A 13,927-nucleotide genomic window follows, 5' to 3' on the forward strand; every position below is an offset into this window, starting at 1 on the left:
TGGTTCTCTGATTGTGTCCATACTAAGCTGTTTGCAGCACAAGAATGTAGCTTTTCCTCAATCCAGAATTGTTTGCAACATGCTGCTTTCCATCTGGATTGATTCTAGATAATACTGTCCACAAAGGTGGCTGTGGTTACTTGAAACCTGTTTGGAGATCCTCCCTTGATTCAATTATCCATGCTTTTTTCCTTCCTGCACACATTCCAGGTGAACGAAGCAGGAGGTGGGGATTGCGATCTTGGTGTGCACCCACCCACATCATTGTTGGGCAGCAGTGGACACAAACCCCCATTGTTCAGCCCGGACACTGAGGTCCAGCTCCGAGAGCCTTCTGGCAGTTCCCTCAACTGTGAGAAATGAGGTTACAGGGAACCAGGCAGAGGGCCTTCTTGGTAGTGGTGCCCACCCTGTGGAACACCCTCCCATCAGATGTCAAGGAAATAAACCACTATCTGACTTTTAGAAGACATCCGAAGGCAGCCCAGTATTTGAAAAGTTTTAATGTTTGGTGTTTTATTGGGAGCCGCCCAGAGCGGCTCAGGAAACCAGGCAAATGGGCAGGGTATAAATAATACATCATCATCATCATCATCATCATCATCATCATTATTGCAAACTACAGCTCCCAGGATACTGTGAGTGAAAGCCATGATTGTTTAAAGGGGTGTGATACTTCTTTAAATATATAGTGCATAATATTTTGTTGGAAGCCGCCCAGATTGGCTGAGGAAACCCAGCGGGGTATAAAAATAAAAATAAAAATTTGTTTCTCAGTGGAAACACTTTGGGGCAACGCAGACTCTATCTGCAACAAGCTTTTCTTCTCCGAATGAAATCAGTTTCTCAGAAAGCACTTTTTAGGGGCGCAAACAGCAACTAGATCTGGACTACTTAGAAAAAAACAACAAGCATTTGCCGTCCTTTCAGACACAAGGACCACCCGCTCCAAGCCTATCGGTCTTCCATTTTGTGCTCAGCCAAGGCTATGTAGCATTAAGGAACATCTTATTTGGCCTGCCCCAGATAAGAGAACAGATCCAAGGCTAACAGGCCATGAGTTTCATCTGGAAATGGATTAATTCAGCCTTATTTGTTTTCCTGTAGTCATCGGGTAATGAATGATGGTGTCAATGGGGAAGGATCTGGTTCATGCAGGCAGAGCCAGAAAAGTAATGATTACTGACAGTACCATCTCTTCCATATTTAGTCAGAAGTAGGTCCTGCTGCAGGGATGGCAGAGCTACAGCCTTCCAGATGTTGCCATTGCTGGCAGAATCTTCCTTCTTTGGCGATCACTCATAGCCAAGTAAGATTGTCTTCCATAAACACAGTTTTAAAAGTGAGTCCATATGTGACTGTGGAGGCCAATTCTGGATCCACACTTCCTTCCACAGTGGGGACATACCATAGGTTTCCAGACAGGAATTGATCACGGTAAAGGTTTGCCAAACGTGCCTTCCTTTTAGCTTGTTTCTCCCTTTCATCCTGAGTTTGAGCATTGTCAAAGTCCATGACACCTTTGGTAAAGGCTGTTCTCCAATTGGAGCGCTCGCAAGCCAGTGTTTCCCAGTTGTTGGTGGTTATACTATATTTTTAAAGATTTGCCTTGAGAGAGTCTTTAATTCTCTTTTGTTGAAAGCATTACTGTCAGGGGTTTAGGTGCAGAGGCACGGGCAAGGGAGGAAACAGAGAGCGAAGGGGAGGAGACAGAGGAAAGGATGAGTGATGACGACGACCCGAGATCTCCCAGTCTTTCCAGTGAATCAGAGGATTCACAGAAAGGAGCACCAGTGGCCAGGGCAAGGGGGGAATCTAGAGAGGCACCCCAGGAAGATAGAGCCAGAGGAGACTCAGGGGGGAGCAGCTGGAAATCGGGACCAGCGTCACCGCCAGGAAGCAGGGAAGAGGAAAGGAGCCAGGGGGGAAGCGCTGGCAGCTCACCACAGGAGGGAGGGCAGGAGTCAGGAGTGGCCACACCTCCATCGGGGAGCGAAGAAACGGTAAAGAGGAAAGTGGAAGGTTGGGCGCGCGCGCCAAGTTCAAATGCAGAGGAAGGCGGCGCAGTGAGCAGCCCCGAAAGGGAACCAGGTCCTAAAGCCCGGCGCAAGGAGGCAGAAGGGTCCGGGTCAGCGTCAGAAGAATCCCGGAAGGAAGAAGCCCCGGGGGGTAGAGGGACCCAGAGGAGGACAGTCAGGAGGAAAAGGTGGAGCAAGGCTAGGATATTAAGTTGGTGCGCACGGGGCGGAGACTCAGACGGAGCCTCGCCGATCTAGCTAGTAGACGTAGAGTTGCAGACAGCAGCGTGAGAATGGAAACTGTAATTCAATAAAGACTTTTACTTAATGACCGCTGGCTAGCGTGATCCTCTGTGAGCTAGGATCTTGAAGCAGCTCTGACAGTAGGCTCCGTCTCCACATTGTGGGCATCTGCAGCCTCGAGGAGGGGAGAGAAACAGGCGCCCACTAGCGAGCTCACGAACGGCAGGAGACATGACGGCTGAGCAGCAGATAGAGGACCTCAGAAAAGCAGTGGCACAACTGAACGCCGAGGTTCTCGCATCCAGGAAGAGAGAGGACGAGGCAGCTGCCGCCTGCAGGGATCTCCAGGTCAGGTTAGACGTACTGGCAAAGCAAACACCCCGGCAGGAGGGAATTGGGTTGGCGAGACGGACAGGCGGACTGCTCTCTCACTTCGATGGGAACCTGCAACAGTATCCCAACTTTAGAGCCGACGTACTGTGCGCACTGCAACTGTTGCATAAAGACTTTAGAGATGAACAGGAGAGAGTGGGGTTCATCATGTCCCATCTGCATGGGGAGGCGAAAGCATGGTTGCGCAATTTATGGAGAGATAACGATCCGGCGCTCCAGAATGCGGATGCCTTTATTAAAGCGATGGATGGGTGTTTCTTATCAAGTATTGACATTGATCTTGCACGGAAGGAGGTGCATGGGCTGAGACAAGGGAGGGCCAGCGTCAGACAGTATCATGCCCGCTTTTTCGCCTTGGTCAGCGCCCTGGAATGGGACAGAGATTCGGCTCCTGTAAGAGACCTCTTTTGGGAGGGACTGCACAACTCGATTAAAGATGAGATAGCGAGGGGGGAGAGACCCCGAACCACCCAGGAGGTCGTTCAGAGGGCACTGGCTGTGGGGGTGAGGCTGGAAGGACGTCCGTGGAGCAAGGACGAAGGACGTGGAGGGCGCGAACCAGCCGGGGGCCCCTCCTTCTTTCCCAGAGAAGCAGCACGGGCGCAATCCACGCCTCCGCCAGGAGGAGGAGCCGAACCTATGGAGGTTGGAGGTGCAAGGGCTCAGTCAGCAACCAGAGCCCTAGCACCGGCAGCAGTGAAGGCGAAGCCTCCTAGAGGGACCAGGAAGTGTTACGTCTGTGAGCAGCCAGGGCATATGGCGAAAGAGTGTCCCCAGAGGCCCCACAAGCTTACTGCAGCCTCAGCAATGGTGACTGCAGCAACGCAGCAGGGAGGACCACAGCAGGGAAACGACGATGTCTGGCTGGAGGAAGAGGCACTGGGGCCCAGCCAGACGTGTTAGTGACGCAGTCCCCAGAGATTTTACAGCCAGTGAACCCCCTCCCGCCCAAACCAGTAGTGAGGCTCACAGCATCTCTCCAGCTGCCCACTGGAATCACCATGGACGTGCCAATCACCATCGACTCCGGCAGCAACGCGGACTTTATAGGGCAGGAATTTGTCGACAGGCACGCTGTGCAGTTGCTGCCGGCCACACTGCCCCTGCAGGTTGTCACTGTGGATGGCAGGGAGCTGCTAGGGGGGCAAGTGGTGAAGCAGACGCCACCAATGGTGATGCGACTTGGAAATCACAGGGAAGTCATCAGCTTCAACGTCACTCAACTGTCTGACACGCCCATTGTATTGGGCATGAGTTGGCTGGACAAGCACAGCCCAACGATGGCTTGGTTCCAGAGGCAGCTGGTTTTCGGCTCTTCCTTTTGTGCTGAACACTGCATCGTACCCAGGCAGGAAGGAGAGGAAGAGGAGTCACAGCTGCTGCTAGGCACGCTGCAAGCGATTCCCCACAAGTACGCAGAATTTCTGGAAGTTTTCTGCGAGAAGGAGGCGGACAGGCTACCCCCTCACAGACCATATGACTGCAAAATTGACCTGCTGCCGGGGGCGGCGCTGCCTAAAGGGAAGCTGTATTCCATGTCTGAGGACGAACTGCAGGAACTCAAAGACTTCATCGATCATAATTTGGAGCGCGGTTTCATCCGAGAGTCTAAGGCAGCGGGGGGCAGTCCTGTATTCTTTGTTAAGAAGCGAGACACGCCCCAAAAAAGACTCGTAGTGGATTACAGGATTTTGAACAGTGTGACCAAGCCGTCGGACTTCCCCATGCCCCGCATCGACGACCTCCTGGCGAAGGTACGGAAGGGAAAGGTGTTCACCAAGTTGGACCTGCGGGGGGCGTACAACCTCATTCGCATGCGGGAGGGTGATGAGTGGAAGACAGCCATGTTCACGCCACTGGGTACCTACGAATACAGAGTTATGCCTTTTGGACTGCAAAATGGCGCTCACGTTTTTCAAGCATTTATGCATCACGTGTTGGCGGGACTTCTCTACAAGACGTGCGTCTGTTTCTTGGATGACATCCTGATCTTTTCGGAGTCGCAGCAAGAACATGACAAGCACGTCAAGGAAGTGCTGGGCAGGCTAAAGCAACACAGGCTCTACGCCAAGCTGGAGAAGTGCCAATTTGACGTGCCGGAGGTGGATTTTCTGGGCTACAAGCTGTCTGACAAGGGGCTCGCCATGGACAGCGCCAAGGTTCGAGCAGTGTTGGATTGGAAGAGCCCACGCAACCGGAAGGAGGTCCAACGGTTTGTCGGCTTTGCGAACTTCTATCGCAAGTTTATCAAGGGCTTCGCGATGCAGACGGCGGCCATCACTGACACCCTTAGCTCCAAGAAGAAGAAGTTCATCTGGACAGAGCAGGCGGAGCAGTCCTTTCAGGCCCTCAAGCGTCTCTTCGCGTCGGAAGAGCAGCTGCTTCATGTCAACCCCAGCATGCCGATGAGGGTGGAGACAGACGCTTCGGACAGAGCAGTGGGGGCGGTCCTGCTGCAGAAGGACCAGCAGGGCGTGTGGCGGCCGGGAGCGTTTTACTCCAGGAAGCTCAGCAAGTCCGAGCAGAACTACACCATATGGGACAGGGAGTTGCTGGCCATTCATGCAGCGTTCAAGGCGTGGAGGCACTTTCTGATCGGCGCCAAGCACACGGTGCAGGTTTGCACGGACCACAAGAATCTGGAACACTGGCGCACGGCACAGTTCCTGAACCAGAGGCAGATACGTTGGGCTGAGTTCTTTGCGGACTTCGACTTCCGAATAGAGTATGTCCCGGGGGACACCAACATCATGGCAGACGCTCTCTCCCGCAAGCCACAGTATCTGGAGGACGCAACACCAGCGGCCGCCATGCACATCTTTGCACCGACAGTGTGGGCGTGCGCCGCGGCGACCGTGGACCTAGAGGCGGTGCGGCGAGCGTTGCAGGGGGACTCCTTCGCACAAACGAAGATGGCAGAGGTGCGAGGGGGCAAGGCAGCGGCCGACGGTTTCCAGCTACGAGATGGATTGCTCATCCGTAAAGGGGCCATCTACGTGCCGGGTGACGAACTTCGAGCCAAGGTGCTACAGCAGCTGCACGACGCACCCACGGCCGGGCACTTTGGCAAGGAGAAGACGGTGGAATTAGTAGCCAGGGATTTCTGGTGGCCTGGAATGAGAGGGGAGGTCGCAGACTACGTGGCGAGGTGTGACACTTGCCAGAGGGCAAAGACGGTGCACAAACCGCCGGCTGGACTGTTGGAGCCGCTGCAAACTCCGGTCGAACCTTGGGAAAGGGTGGCTCTGGACTTTGTCACGGATCTGCCCAGCTCAAGGGGCAAGACGGCAGTGTTGGTGGTGGTGGACCTGTTCTCCAAGATGGCGCATTTCATTCCGTGTGCTAAGGTGGCCACGGCAGAGCAAACCGCCAAACTGTTCATAGACCACGTGTTCAAGGTTCACGGTCTGCCACGGTCTATTCTGTCCGACCGCGGGCGGCAGTTCATCTCGAACTTCTGGCAGAAGCTGATGGGCTTCCTAAACGTCAAGATCAATCTGGCGTCGGCGAGACACCCGCAGACCAACGGGCAAGCGGAGCGAGCCAATGCCATCATGCAGCAGTACCTGAGATGTTATGCGAACCAACAGCCTGCGACGTGGGTGGATTACCTGCCGCTTGCAGAGTTTGCCTACAACAACACGAAGCACGTATCCACGGGCGTCACGCCGTTCTTCGCCAACAACGGGCGGCACCCTAGAACCTTCCCGGGACTGGAATGCAGGGGAGAAGGGGAGCCGCAGTCAGCAGATGCGTTCGCGTCGGAGCTGCAGGAAGTCCACGATCAGCTGCGGCGCCACCTGGAGCTGGCTAAACACGCATACAAGGTACAAGCGGACAAACACAGAAGGGTTGGCGAAGAGCTCCACGTGGGAGACTGGGTCTGGTTAGCAGCCCACGCAGTGCCGGCCAGGTCGTTGGCCAAGAAGAAACTAGGGCATAAACAACTGGGGCCCTACCAAGTCGAAGAGCAGGTCAACCCGGTGGCTTTCAGGCTGGCGCTTCCGGAGGGTTCCAGAATGCATCCGGTGTTCCACAGATCGGTGCTCACTCCCTACAAGGCACCGCACAGGTTCCAGGAACCCGGAACGGCGCCGAGTCCGCTCAGAGAAGGAACGGGGCACGCGGGAGTGGCACAGGAGGAGCGCATCAACGAAGTCACGGAGATTTTGGACTCCAGATGGGGGGAAGAGGGAGTAGAATACTTTCTCACCAGGGAGGGCACCCCGGCCAGTGCTAACAGCTGGGTGCCGGGCTACGCTTTAGACGAACCTCTGCTCAAAGACGAGTTTCATGCCCTCTTCCCACATAGACCTATGCCAGCGGACTTTTTCGACGACTGGCTTTTCACGCCCACGCTTTCGGACAGCACGTTCAGGGGGTTCGACTCGGACGAGGAACCGACACGAGACGTCCGTTCCCCGGAGGGGTCACCCTCGGGATCTGTCTCAGAACCCTCGTATTGGTGGGACGATAGGCCGGAGGAGCAGTTCCGCAGGAAGTGGCTGGACTGTTCCGGCCGAGCAACGCCGCCTGGAGGAAGTGCGGGAGAGACGGACATGGACATTTTCGGGGACGACCCTGGTTTCGAGCACGGCGGCACAGAGATGGAAGAGGAGGTGACTGTCGTCAACGAGAGCAGGGAGGAAGACCCGGAAGAGTTCCGATGGAGGCCTGCCACGGGAAGCGACCGATATCCGACGTTCGTCCCTTTGCAACAGCAGCCCCCAGCTCCAGCACCGGAAGGAGGGGAGGGGGGACTGGGGGGCTTCGAGGGGGGGATGGATGTCAGGGGTTTAGGTGCAGAGGCACGGGCAAGGGAGGAAACAGAGAGCGAAGGGGAGGAGACAGAGGAAAGGATGAGTGATGACGACGACCCGAGATCTCCCAGTCTTTCCAGTGAATCAGAGGATTCACAGAAAGGAGCACCAGTGGCCAGGGCAAGGGGGGAATCTAGAGAGGCACCCCAGGAAGATAGAGCCAGAGGAGACTCAGGGGGGAGCAGCTGGAAATCGGGACCAGCGTCACCGCCAGGAAGCAGGGAAGAGGAAAGGAGCCAGGGGGGAAGCGCTGGCAGCTCACCACAGGAGGGAGGGCAGGAGTCAGGAGTGGCCACACCTCCATCGGGGAGCGAAGAAACGGTAAAGAGGAAAGTGGAAGGTTGGGCGCGCGCGCCAAGTTCAAATGCAGAGGAAGGCGGCGCAGTGAGCAGCCCCGAAAGGGAACCAGGTCCTAAAGCCCGGCGCAAGGAGGCAGAAGGGTCCGGGTCAGCGTCAGAAGAATCCCGGAAGGAAGAAGCCCCGGGGGGTAGAGGGACCCAGAGGAGGACAGTCAGGAGGAAAAGGTGGAGCAAGGCTAGGATATTAAGTTGGTGCGCACGGGGCGGAGACTCAGACGGAGCCTCGCCGATCTAGCTAGTAGACGTAGAGTTGCAGACAGCAGCGTGAGAATGGAAACTGTAATTCAATAAAGACTTTTACTTAATGACCGCTGGCTAGCGTGATCCTCTGTGAGCTAGGATCTTGAAGCAGCTCTGACAATTACGCTTTCCATTTTTAAGTTCGGAATAGAGTAGTTGCTTTGCAAGACGATCATCAGGCATCTGCACAACATGACCAGTCCAACAAAGTTGATGTTGAAGAATCATCGCTTCTTTGCTTCTTCCAGTACACTGGCATTAGTTTGCCTGTCTTCCCAGGTGGTGTGTAAATTTTTTCATTGATGGAATCTTTCGAGGAGTTGGAGATGGCATTTATAAGTGGTCCACGTTTCACAAGCATACACTAGCAGCATAAACTATGGTCAGGAATGATGGGAGTTGGGGTACAACATCTGGGGAGCCCCAGGTACCCCAGCCCTGTCTGCTGTGCTTGATGGGGCTTACTTCCCAATAAGAATTGCTTCCTTAAAATATCATTTGGTTGAGTCATTTGGTTTTATTTATTTACTGCAATATATATATATGGGACACGGGTGGTGCTGTGGGTTAAACCACAGAGCCTAGGACTTGCCGATCAGAAGGTCGGCAGTTCGAATCCCTGCAACGGGGTGAGCTCCCGTTACTTGGTCCCTGCTCCTGCCAACCTAGCAGTTTGAAAGTACGTCAAAGTGCAAGTAGATAAATAGGTACCACTCCAGTGGGAAGGTAAACGGCATTTCCGTGCACTGCTCTGGTTCGCCAGAAGCGGCTTAGTCATGGTGGCCACATGACCCAGAAGCTGTACGCCGGCTCCCTCGGCCAATAAAGCGAGATGAGCGCCGCAACTGCAGCGTCGGCCATGACTAGACCTAATGTCAGGGGTCCCTTTACATAAATATATATAGAGAGAAAGATATATAGATAGATACAGATACAGATACAGATACAGATACAGATACAGATACAGATACAGATACAGATACAGATACAGATACAGATACAGATACAGATACAGATATATATGGACGTGGGAGGGCTCTTTGGGGGTTATTTTCCCTATGTTTCCAGCCAGCAAGAATTTGTTTCACTCCCTGGCAAGAATTGTGTGTGGAGCAGCTGGAGTAACTTTGCAGGAGACGCCGCATCTGAGCTGCCCCCGAAACATCTTGGGTGGATTGAATTAGTTGTACATTTCACTTTGATTCAGGGTGTTCGTCTGGAAAGATATAGACACCCCCCCTCTGTCCTCTGTGTCACCCCTGCTGTTTTCTCTCGCTCCCTCTGCTCTGCAGTTTGATTTCACTTCAGTCTTTGATCATTATTCATCTCCGTGGCTATGATTTTCTTATTTTATCACTGTAATGTTCAAGAGTCCCATCCCCCCCCCCTGCATAAGTTTTGGTTATGTCATTCTCCTTCTTCCTGACATTTCTGTAAGTTCATTGGCTCATCATCCTCTGCTCTGAAGCTGAGGGTCATCCTTTCGCACAGGAGTTCCATCTCAAAGCCCTAATTGATTTTATGTTTCTTACCGTTTGACTGAGTGCCCATTCACACAATGCCAATTTGCATGGATGCAAACGAGCCTCCCCAAAGGATCACAGGAAAAGAGGGCAAAATAAGTTTGCATTAAAATCTGCTTATGATGATCTACATGTGTAGATGCAAATTCTGAAATAATTTGCATAGCATTTGCATGTGGTTATTGATTAAACATCTCCGACTTTCATAAAAAGGATCAGGTAGCAGATCTTGTGAAAGACCTACACTGAGGCAGTCAAAGTTGTCAATATTGTGCTAGGTGGGAACATAGTCTGTCTTGCTCATATGTTACTGTGTCAGGGACTGAGCTGAGGAGAGCTGCACTGAGGAAGAATGGTGGGAGCCTCCCCCTCCACCTGCTCCTGATCAGAATCCTGAATCTTCCCAGGAGCAGGAGAACAGTGTAGATTTGGAACAGTGGTTTGCAGAAGGACATAGTTCAGAAGGCAGAAGCTGGGAAATACTGGATGGGGAACAGCTAGGAGGAGAAGAACTGGGAGGGAGAGAGTTAACAGATTCAGTGTTTGGAAAGCATTAATCCACTCAGCCCAAGGTCAAGAAGAGCTGATAAGGTGTCAGCACAGGCAGCACAGTGGTTACGAGCTCAGGGTACAAGACATGGTGGTGACAGGGTGACTAGGAGTAAGTGGGTGGAACCCTTAATTGGGAGCATCGCCATTCCTAGGAATTAGATTCTTTGTTCTCTCACTGTGATCATTAAAGTTTCTAACTGGTTCTACTTATCTACTGCCAAAAGGGGAGGAAGCTGATTCCCTGAAGCCTGACATTCTGTGACATAACCCTCATTCGTATATTTGGTTGGGGATGGCAACACAATTATATGTTGGAAGTGGAAGGAAAAGTGAAAGGGCCATAGCTCAGGGATAGAGCATCTGTCTTGTATGCAGAAGCTCCTAGGTTCAATCATTGGCAGCTTCATGCAGGGCTGGGAATGTCTCCTGTCTGAAATCCTGGAGAGCTGTTGCTAGCCAGTGTTGACAATACAGAATTCAGTGATCAAGGCTCTGGAAAGCAAGCCTTATGAGGAATGGTTGAAGGGTTTGTTTAGCCTGGAAAAGAGGAGACTGAGAAGAGATATGATAATCATCTTCAAAAACCTCAAGGGCTGTTACATGGACAAGGGAACACTTGTGTTTTCTCCTGCTCTGGAGGGTAGGACTCGAACCAGTGGCTTCAAGTTTGAAGAAAGGCGATTCCAACTAAACTTTCGGAAAAAACTTTCTGACAGTTAAGAGCTCTTCGGCAGTGGAACAGACTCCCACGAGAGGTGGTGGACTCTTTCCTTTGATGTTTTTACGCAGAGGTTGGATGGCCACCTAACATGGATGCTTTAGTTGAGATTTCTGCATTGCAGGGGGTTGGACTAGATGACCCTTGGGGTTCCCTTCCAGCTGTACAATTCTATGATTCTATGACCCAATGTAGTGACTTGGTGCTAGTATCTTTGCTGTTCGTGCACTACCTAAGCTCCTTGTGGCGGTGATGCATTTTGTATATTTTTTTAATGGAATTCCAAGTGTTTTGTATGACTGTGTCATTATTATACAGTGGTACCTCGGGTTACAGACGCTTCAGGTTACAAACGCTTCAGGTTACAGACTCCACTAACCCAGAAATAATACCTCAGGTTAAGAACTTTGCTTCAGGATGAGAACAGAAATCGTGCGCTGGTGGCGTGGCAACAGCGGGAGGCCCCATTAGCTAAAGTGGTGCTTCAGTTAAGAACAGTTTCAGGTTAAGAACGGACCTCCGGAATGAATTAAGTTCTTAACCCGAAGTACCACTGTACAGTCAAACCTCGGTTGTCAAACGTAATCCGTTTGGCTTCCGAAATGTTTAACAACCGAGGCACGGCTTCCAATTGGCTGCAAGAGCTTCCTGCACTCAAATGGAAGCCACGTTGGACGTTCGGCTTCCAAAAAGTGTTCAAAAACTGGAGCACTTACTTCCGGGGTTTTTCGGTGTCCAGGAGCTGAAACGTTCCAAAACGGAGCTGTTCGGGAACAGAAGTTTGACTGTAACATATCTACGTTGACATATTTAAATGTGTCACAAGTCACTTGGGAACCTCAGTGTAATACACAGCCAACCAGTCCAATAAACAAACAAACAATACAAAGCAGCTTCTTATGTTCTCATAAGCATCTCTCCTTTGCCAGCCAGCCCAATAGACTCCATTTGTGAACCAGGTATTCCATGTAGGCACCTGATCACACACAGAGAGCCCCCACATCTGTGTGATCTTTGGAAGAGAAGGATCACGTGAACCAAGCCCGTGGGTGTTCCTGTGGAGATCTCAGCTGCCATGGGAGATCTCAGCTGCCATGGGAGATCTCAGCTGACATGTCTGTACGGTGTAGATTATACCACCAAATTATACTCTGCACGCCACCCCGCTCCAAAGTTACAAATAAGCCACTTCTGTGATTATGGCTGCTAAACTATTGCAGCCACAGCACTTGCTGGTTTTCTGATTGCTAGGTTAATCCGTTATGTTTGTCCATGTGAGCGCCTACCCAGAACTGGTCATGTGGACCAAAAAAAAAAAAAAGCAGAGTTTGAACCAATCCTTGGAGAATTCACTTGGCAGTGGAAAATTTGTTCCGACAGCGACATTCCTTGTGCTACATCTCCCCCTTCTGAGCCAGCCAAAAACAGCAGCCTTGGTTCCTGAGGATAAACACTGTGCAATTTTTGTTCCTGAGTATTGATTGTCAAGTTACCCAGAAACCAGAAGGGAGTCAAGCCCTGGCCTAAGACTGGCCACAACATTAAGAAAAAATGTAAAGGTTTTTTAAGAGTAGGTAGAGATGCAGAGAGAATTTAAACAAACAAAAATCTTCAAGAGACTAGATGCAAAAAGGATGTTGCTCCTGTACAGTTAATAGTTCTGAAGGAGAATTGAATTTAGCAGTGACAGCATCTTACCCCTCCCTAGAAGTGACAACTTCCAAAATCTTCTAATTTGTATGGGAACTCCTGCACGCTAAAAAGGAGGAGGAAAATACAAACATTCATGGGCTAAAAAGGAGATAAATGATAGGGGAAAATATAAGCATCTTCTGGTTAGTTTTGGGGCCTGGAGCTGGAAGCCAGTGTGGTGTTGTAGTTCGTATGTTGGACTTGAGCTTGGCAGATCAGAATCCTCACTCCGCCATGAAGCTCTCTGGGTAACCTTGGGCCAAGCACATTCTCTCAGCCTAACTCGTACAGCGATAAAACTGCTGGCACATTTGCAAAGCTAAGCAGGGTCCAGTTTGGTTTCAAATTGGATGGGAGCCTTTGTGCTGAGATTACTGCATTGCAGGGGGTTGGACTGGGTGACCATCGGAGTCTCTTCCAACTCTACTATTCTAGGGCTGTTGCGAGGACAAAATGGACAGAGGGAGAACCATGTGTGCCAGCTAGAGTTCCCTGAAGGAAAGGGAGATATAAACTGAAATAGCAATGATGATTTTGTGCCAGTTCTGATCTTACCTGTCTCGGGATGGATTTGGACACTAAGACAGGATGCATTATGTATTAATTAACCTTCCTCTTGCTCACTTGAGTAAGATGAGCGTCAAGTTTAGCAGAGTTAAATATATACCACCCTTTGCAGCATGAACACAGAAACTTGGGACAAAGCTTTCTGTTGTGTTTTATAGTGCGTTTAATATTCTGTTGGGAGCTGCCCAGAAACCTGGGGAAACTCAGCCAGATGGTCAGGGTATAAAATATTATTATTATTATTATTATTATTATTATTATTATTATTATTATTATTATTGATGCTTTAGGAAGGCTGGCTCTTCTCCTTTATTTTATTTATCCCTCTAAACAAAACAACAGCACAGAAGTCTGTAAGGAAGAATACTTAAAAAAATAGAATCGTTTACTTACATAAAACTGCAGGTGCAATTCAAGCAGAAAACAGCCATGAAATAAGTCAGGCAAAATATACTTCTAGATGACAAAATACATGGTTTAGGGTCAAAGGTGGTGCTTTTAACCCTCTTATTCCTTCCCTAAGGCTGTAGGAAGACAAACAGACTGTTCCCCAGGTGAGAGGAAATGCTAAGGATTATCTTCCTGTTGTTACCTTTTCCACCTGGGCAAGCAGAGGATGTGACCTCACAAAGTGCCCTCTAGGAATTTAAAGGGAACTTGTGTCTTAACCCTCTGCTCACCTAGCAAACGTGGATTTACGGTATTTTTCTTTTATTTTGTCAGAGGCACTGCATTTCCCCATAACTTGGAGGGCTGGCGCTTGGTCTCTGGCAGGGATGGGGAGTTGTGGTCAAACATTGGA

The 13,927-nt window shown here is 50.8% G+C and overlaps 1 protein-coding gene across 4 annotated transcripts in view; it reads right to left on the reverse strand.

Moving 5' to 3' along the window:
- The window catches only part of LOC308570194 (uncharacterized protein), a 92,564-nt gene extending 78,852 nt beyond the window's left edge, over positions 1-13,712 (reverse strand). For all 4 annotated transcript variants that reach the window (XR_014000962.1, XR_014000963.1, XR_014000964.1 and 1 more), the window contains exon 1: positions 13,519-13,712. Coding sequence is in view for 1 of the 4 variants with exons in the window: in XM_081165010.1 (XP_081021136.1) it covers positions 13,519-13,556 (38 nt within the window). In the remaining 3 variants the exon portion in view is untranslated. The remainder of the gene's footprint in view (positions 1-13,518) is intronic.
- Between the last annotated feature and the right edge of the window lie 215 nt (positions 13,713-13,927).

The sequence above is a fragment of the Podarcis bocagei genome (genome assembly GCF_964188305.1).
Source record: "Podarcis bocagei genome assembly, chromosome: 12".
Lineage (NCBI taxonomy): Eukaryota > Metazoa > Chordata > Lepidosauria > Squamata > Lacertidae > Podarcis > Podarcis bocagei.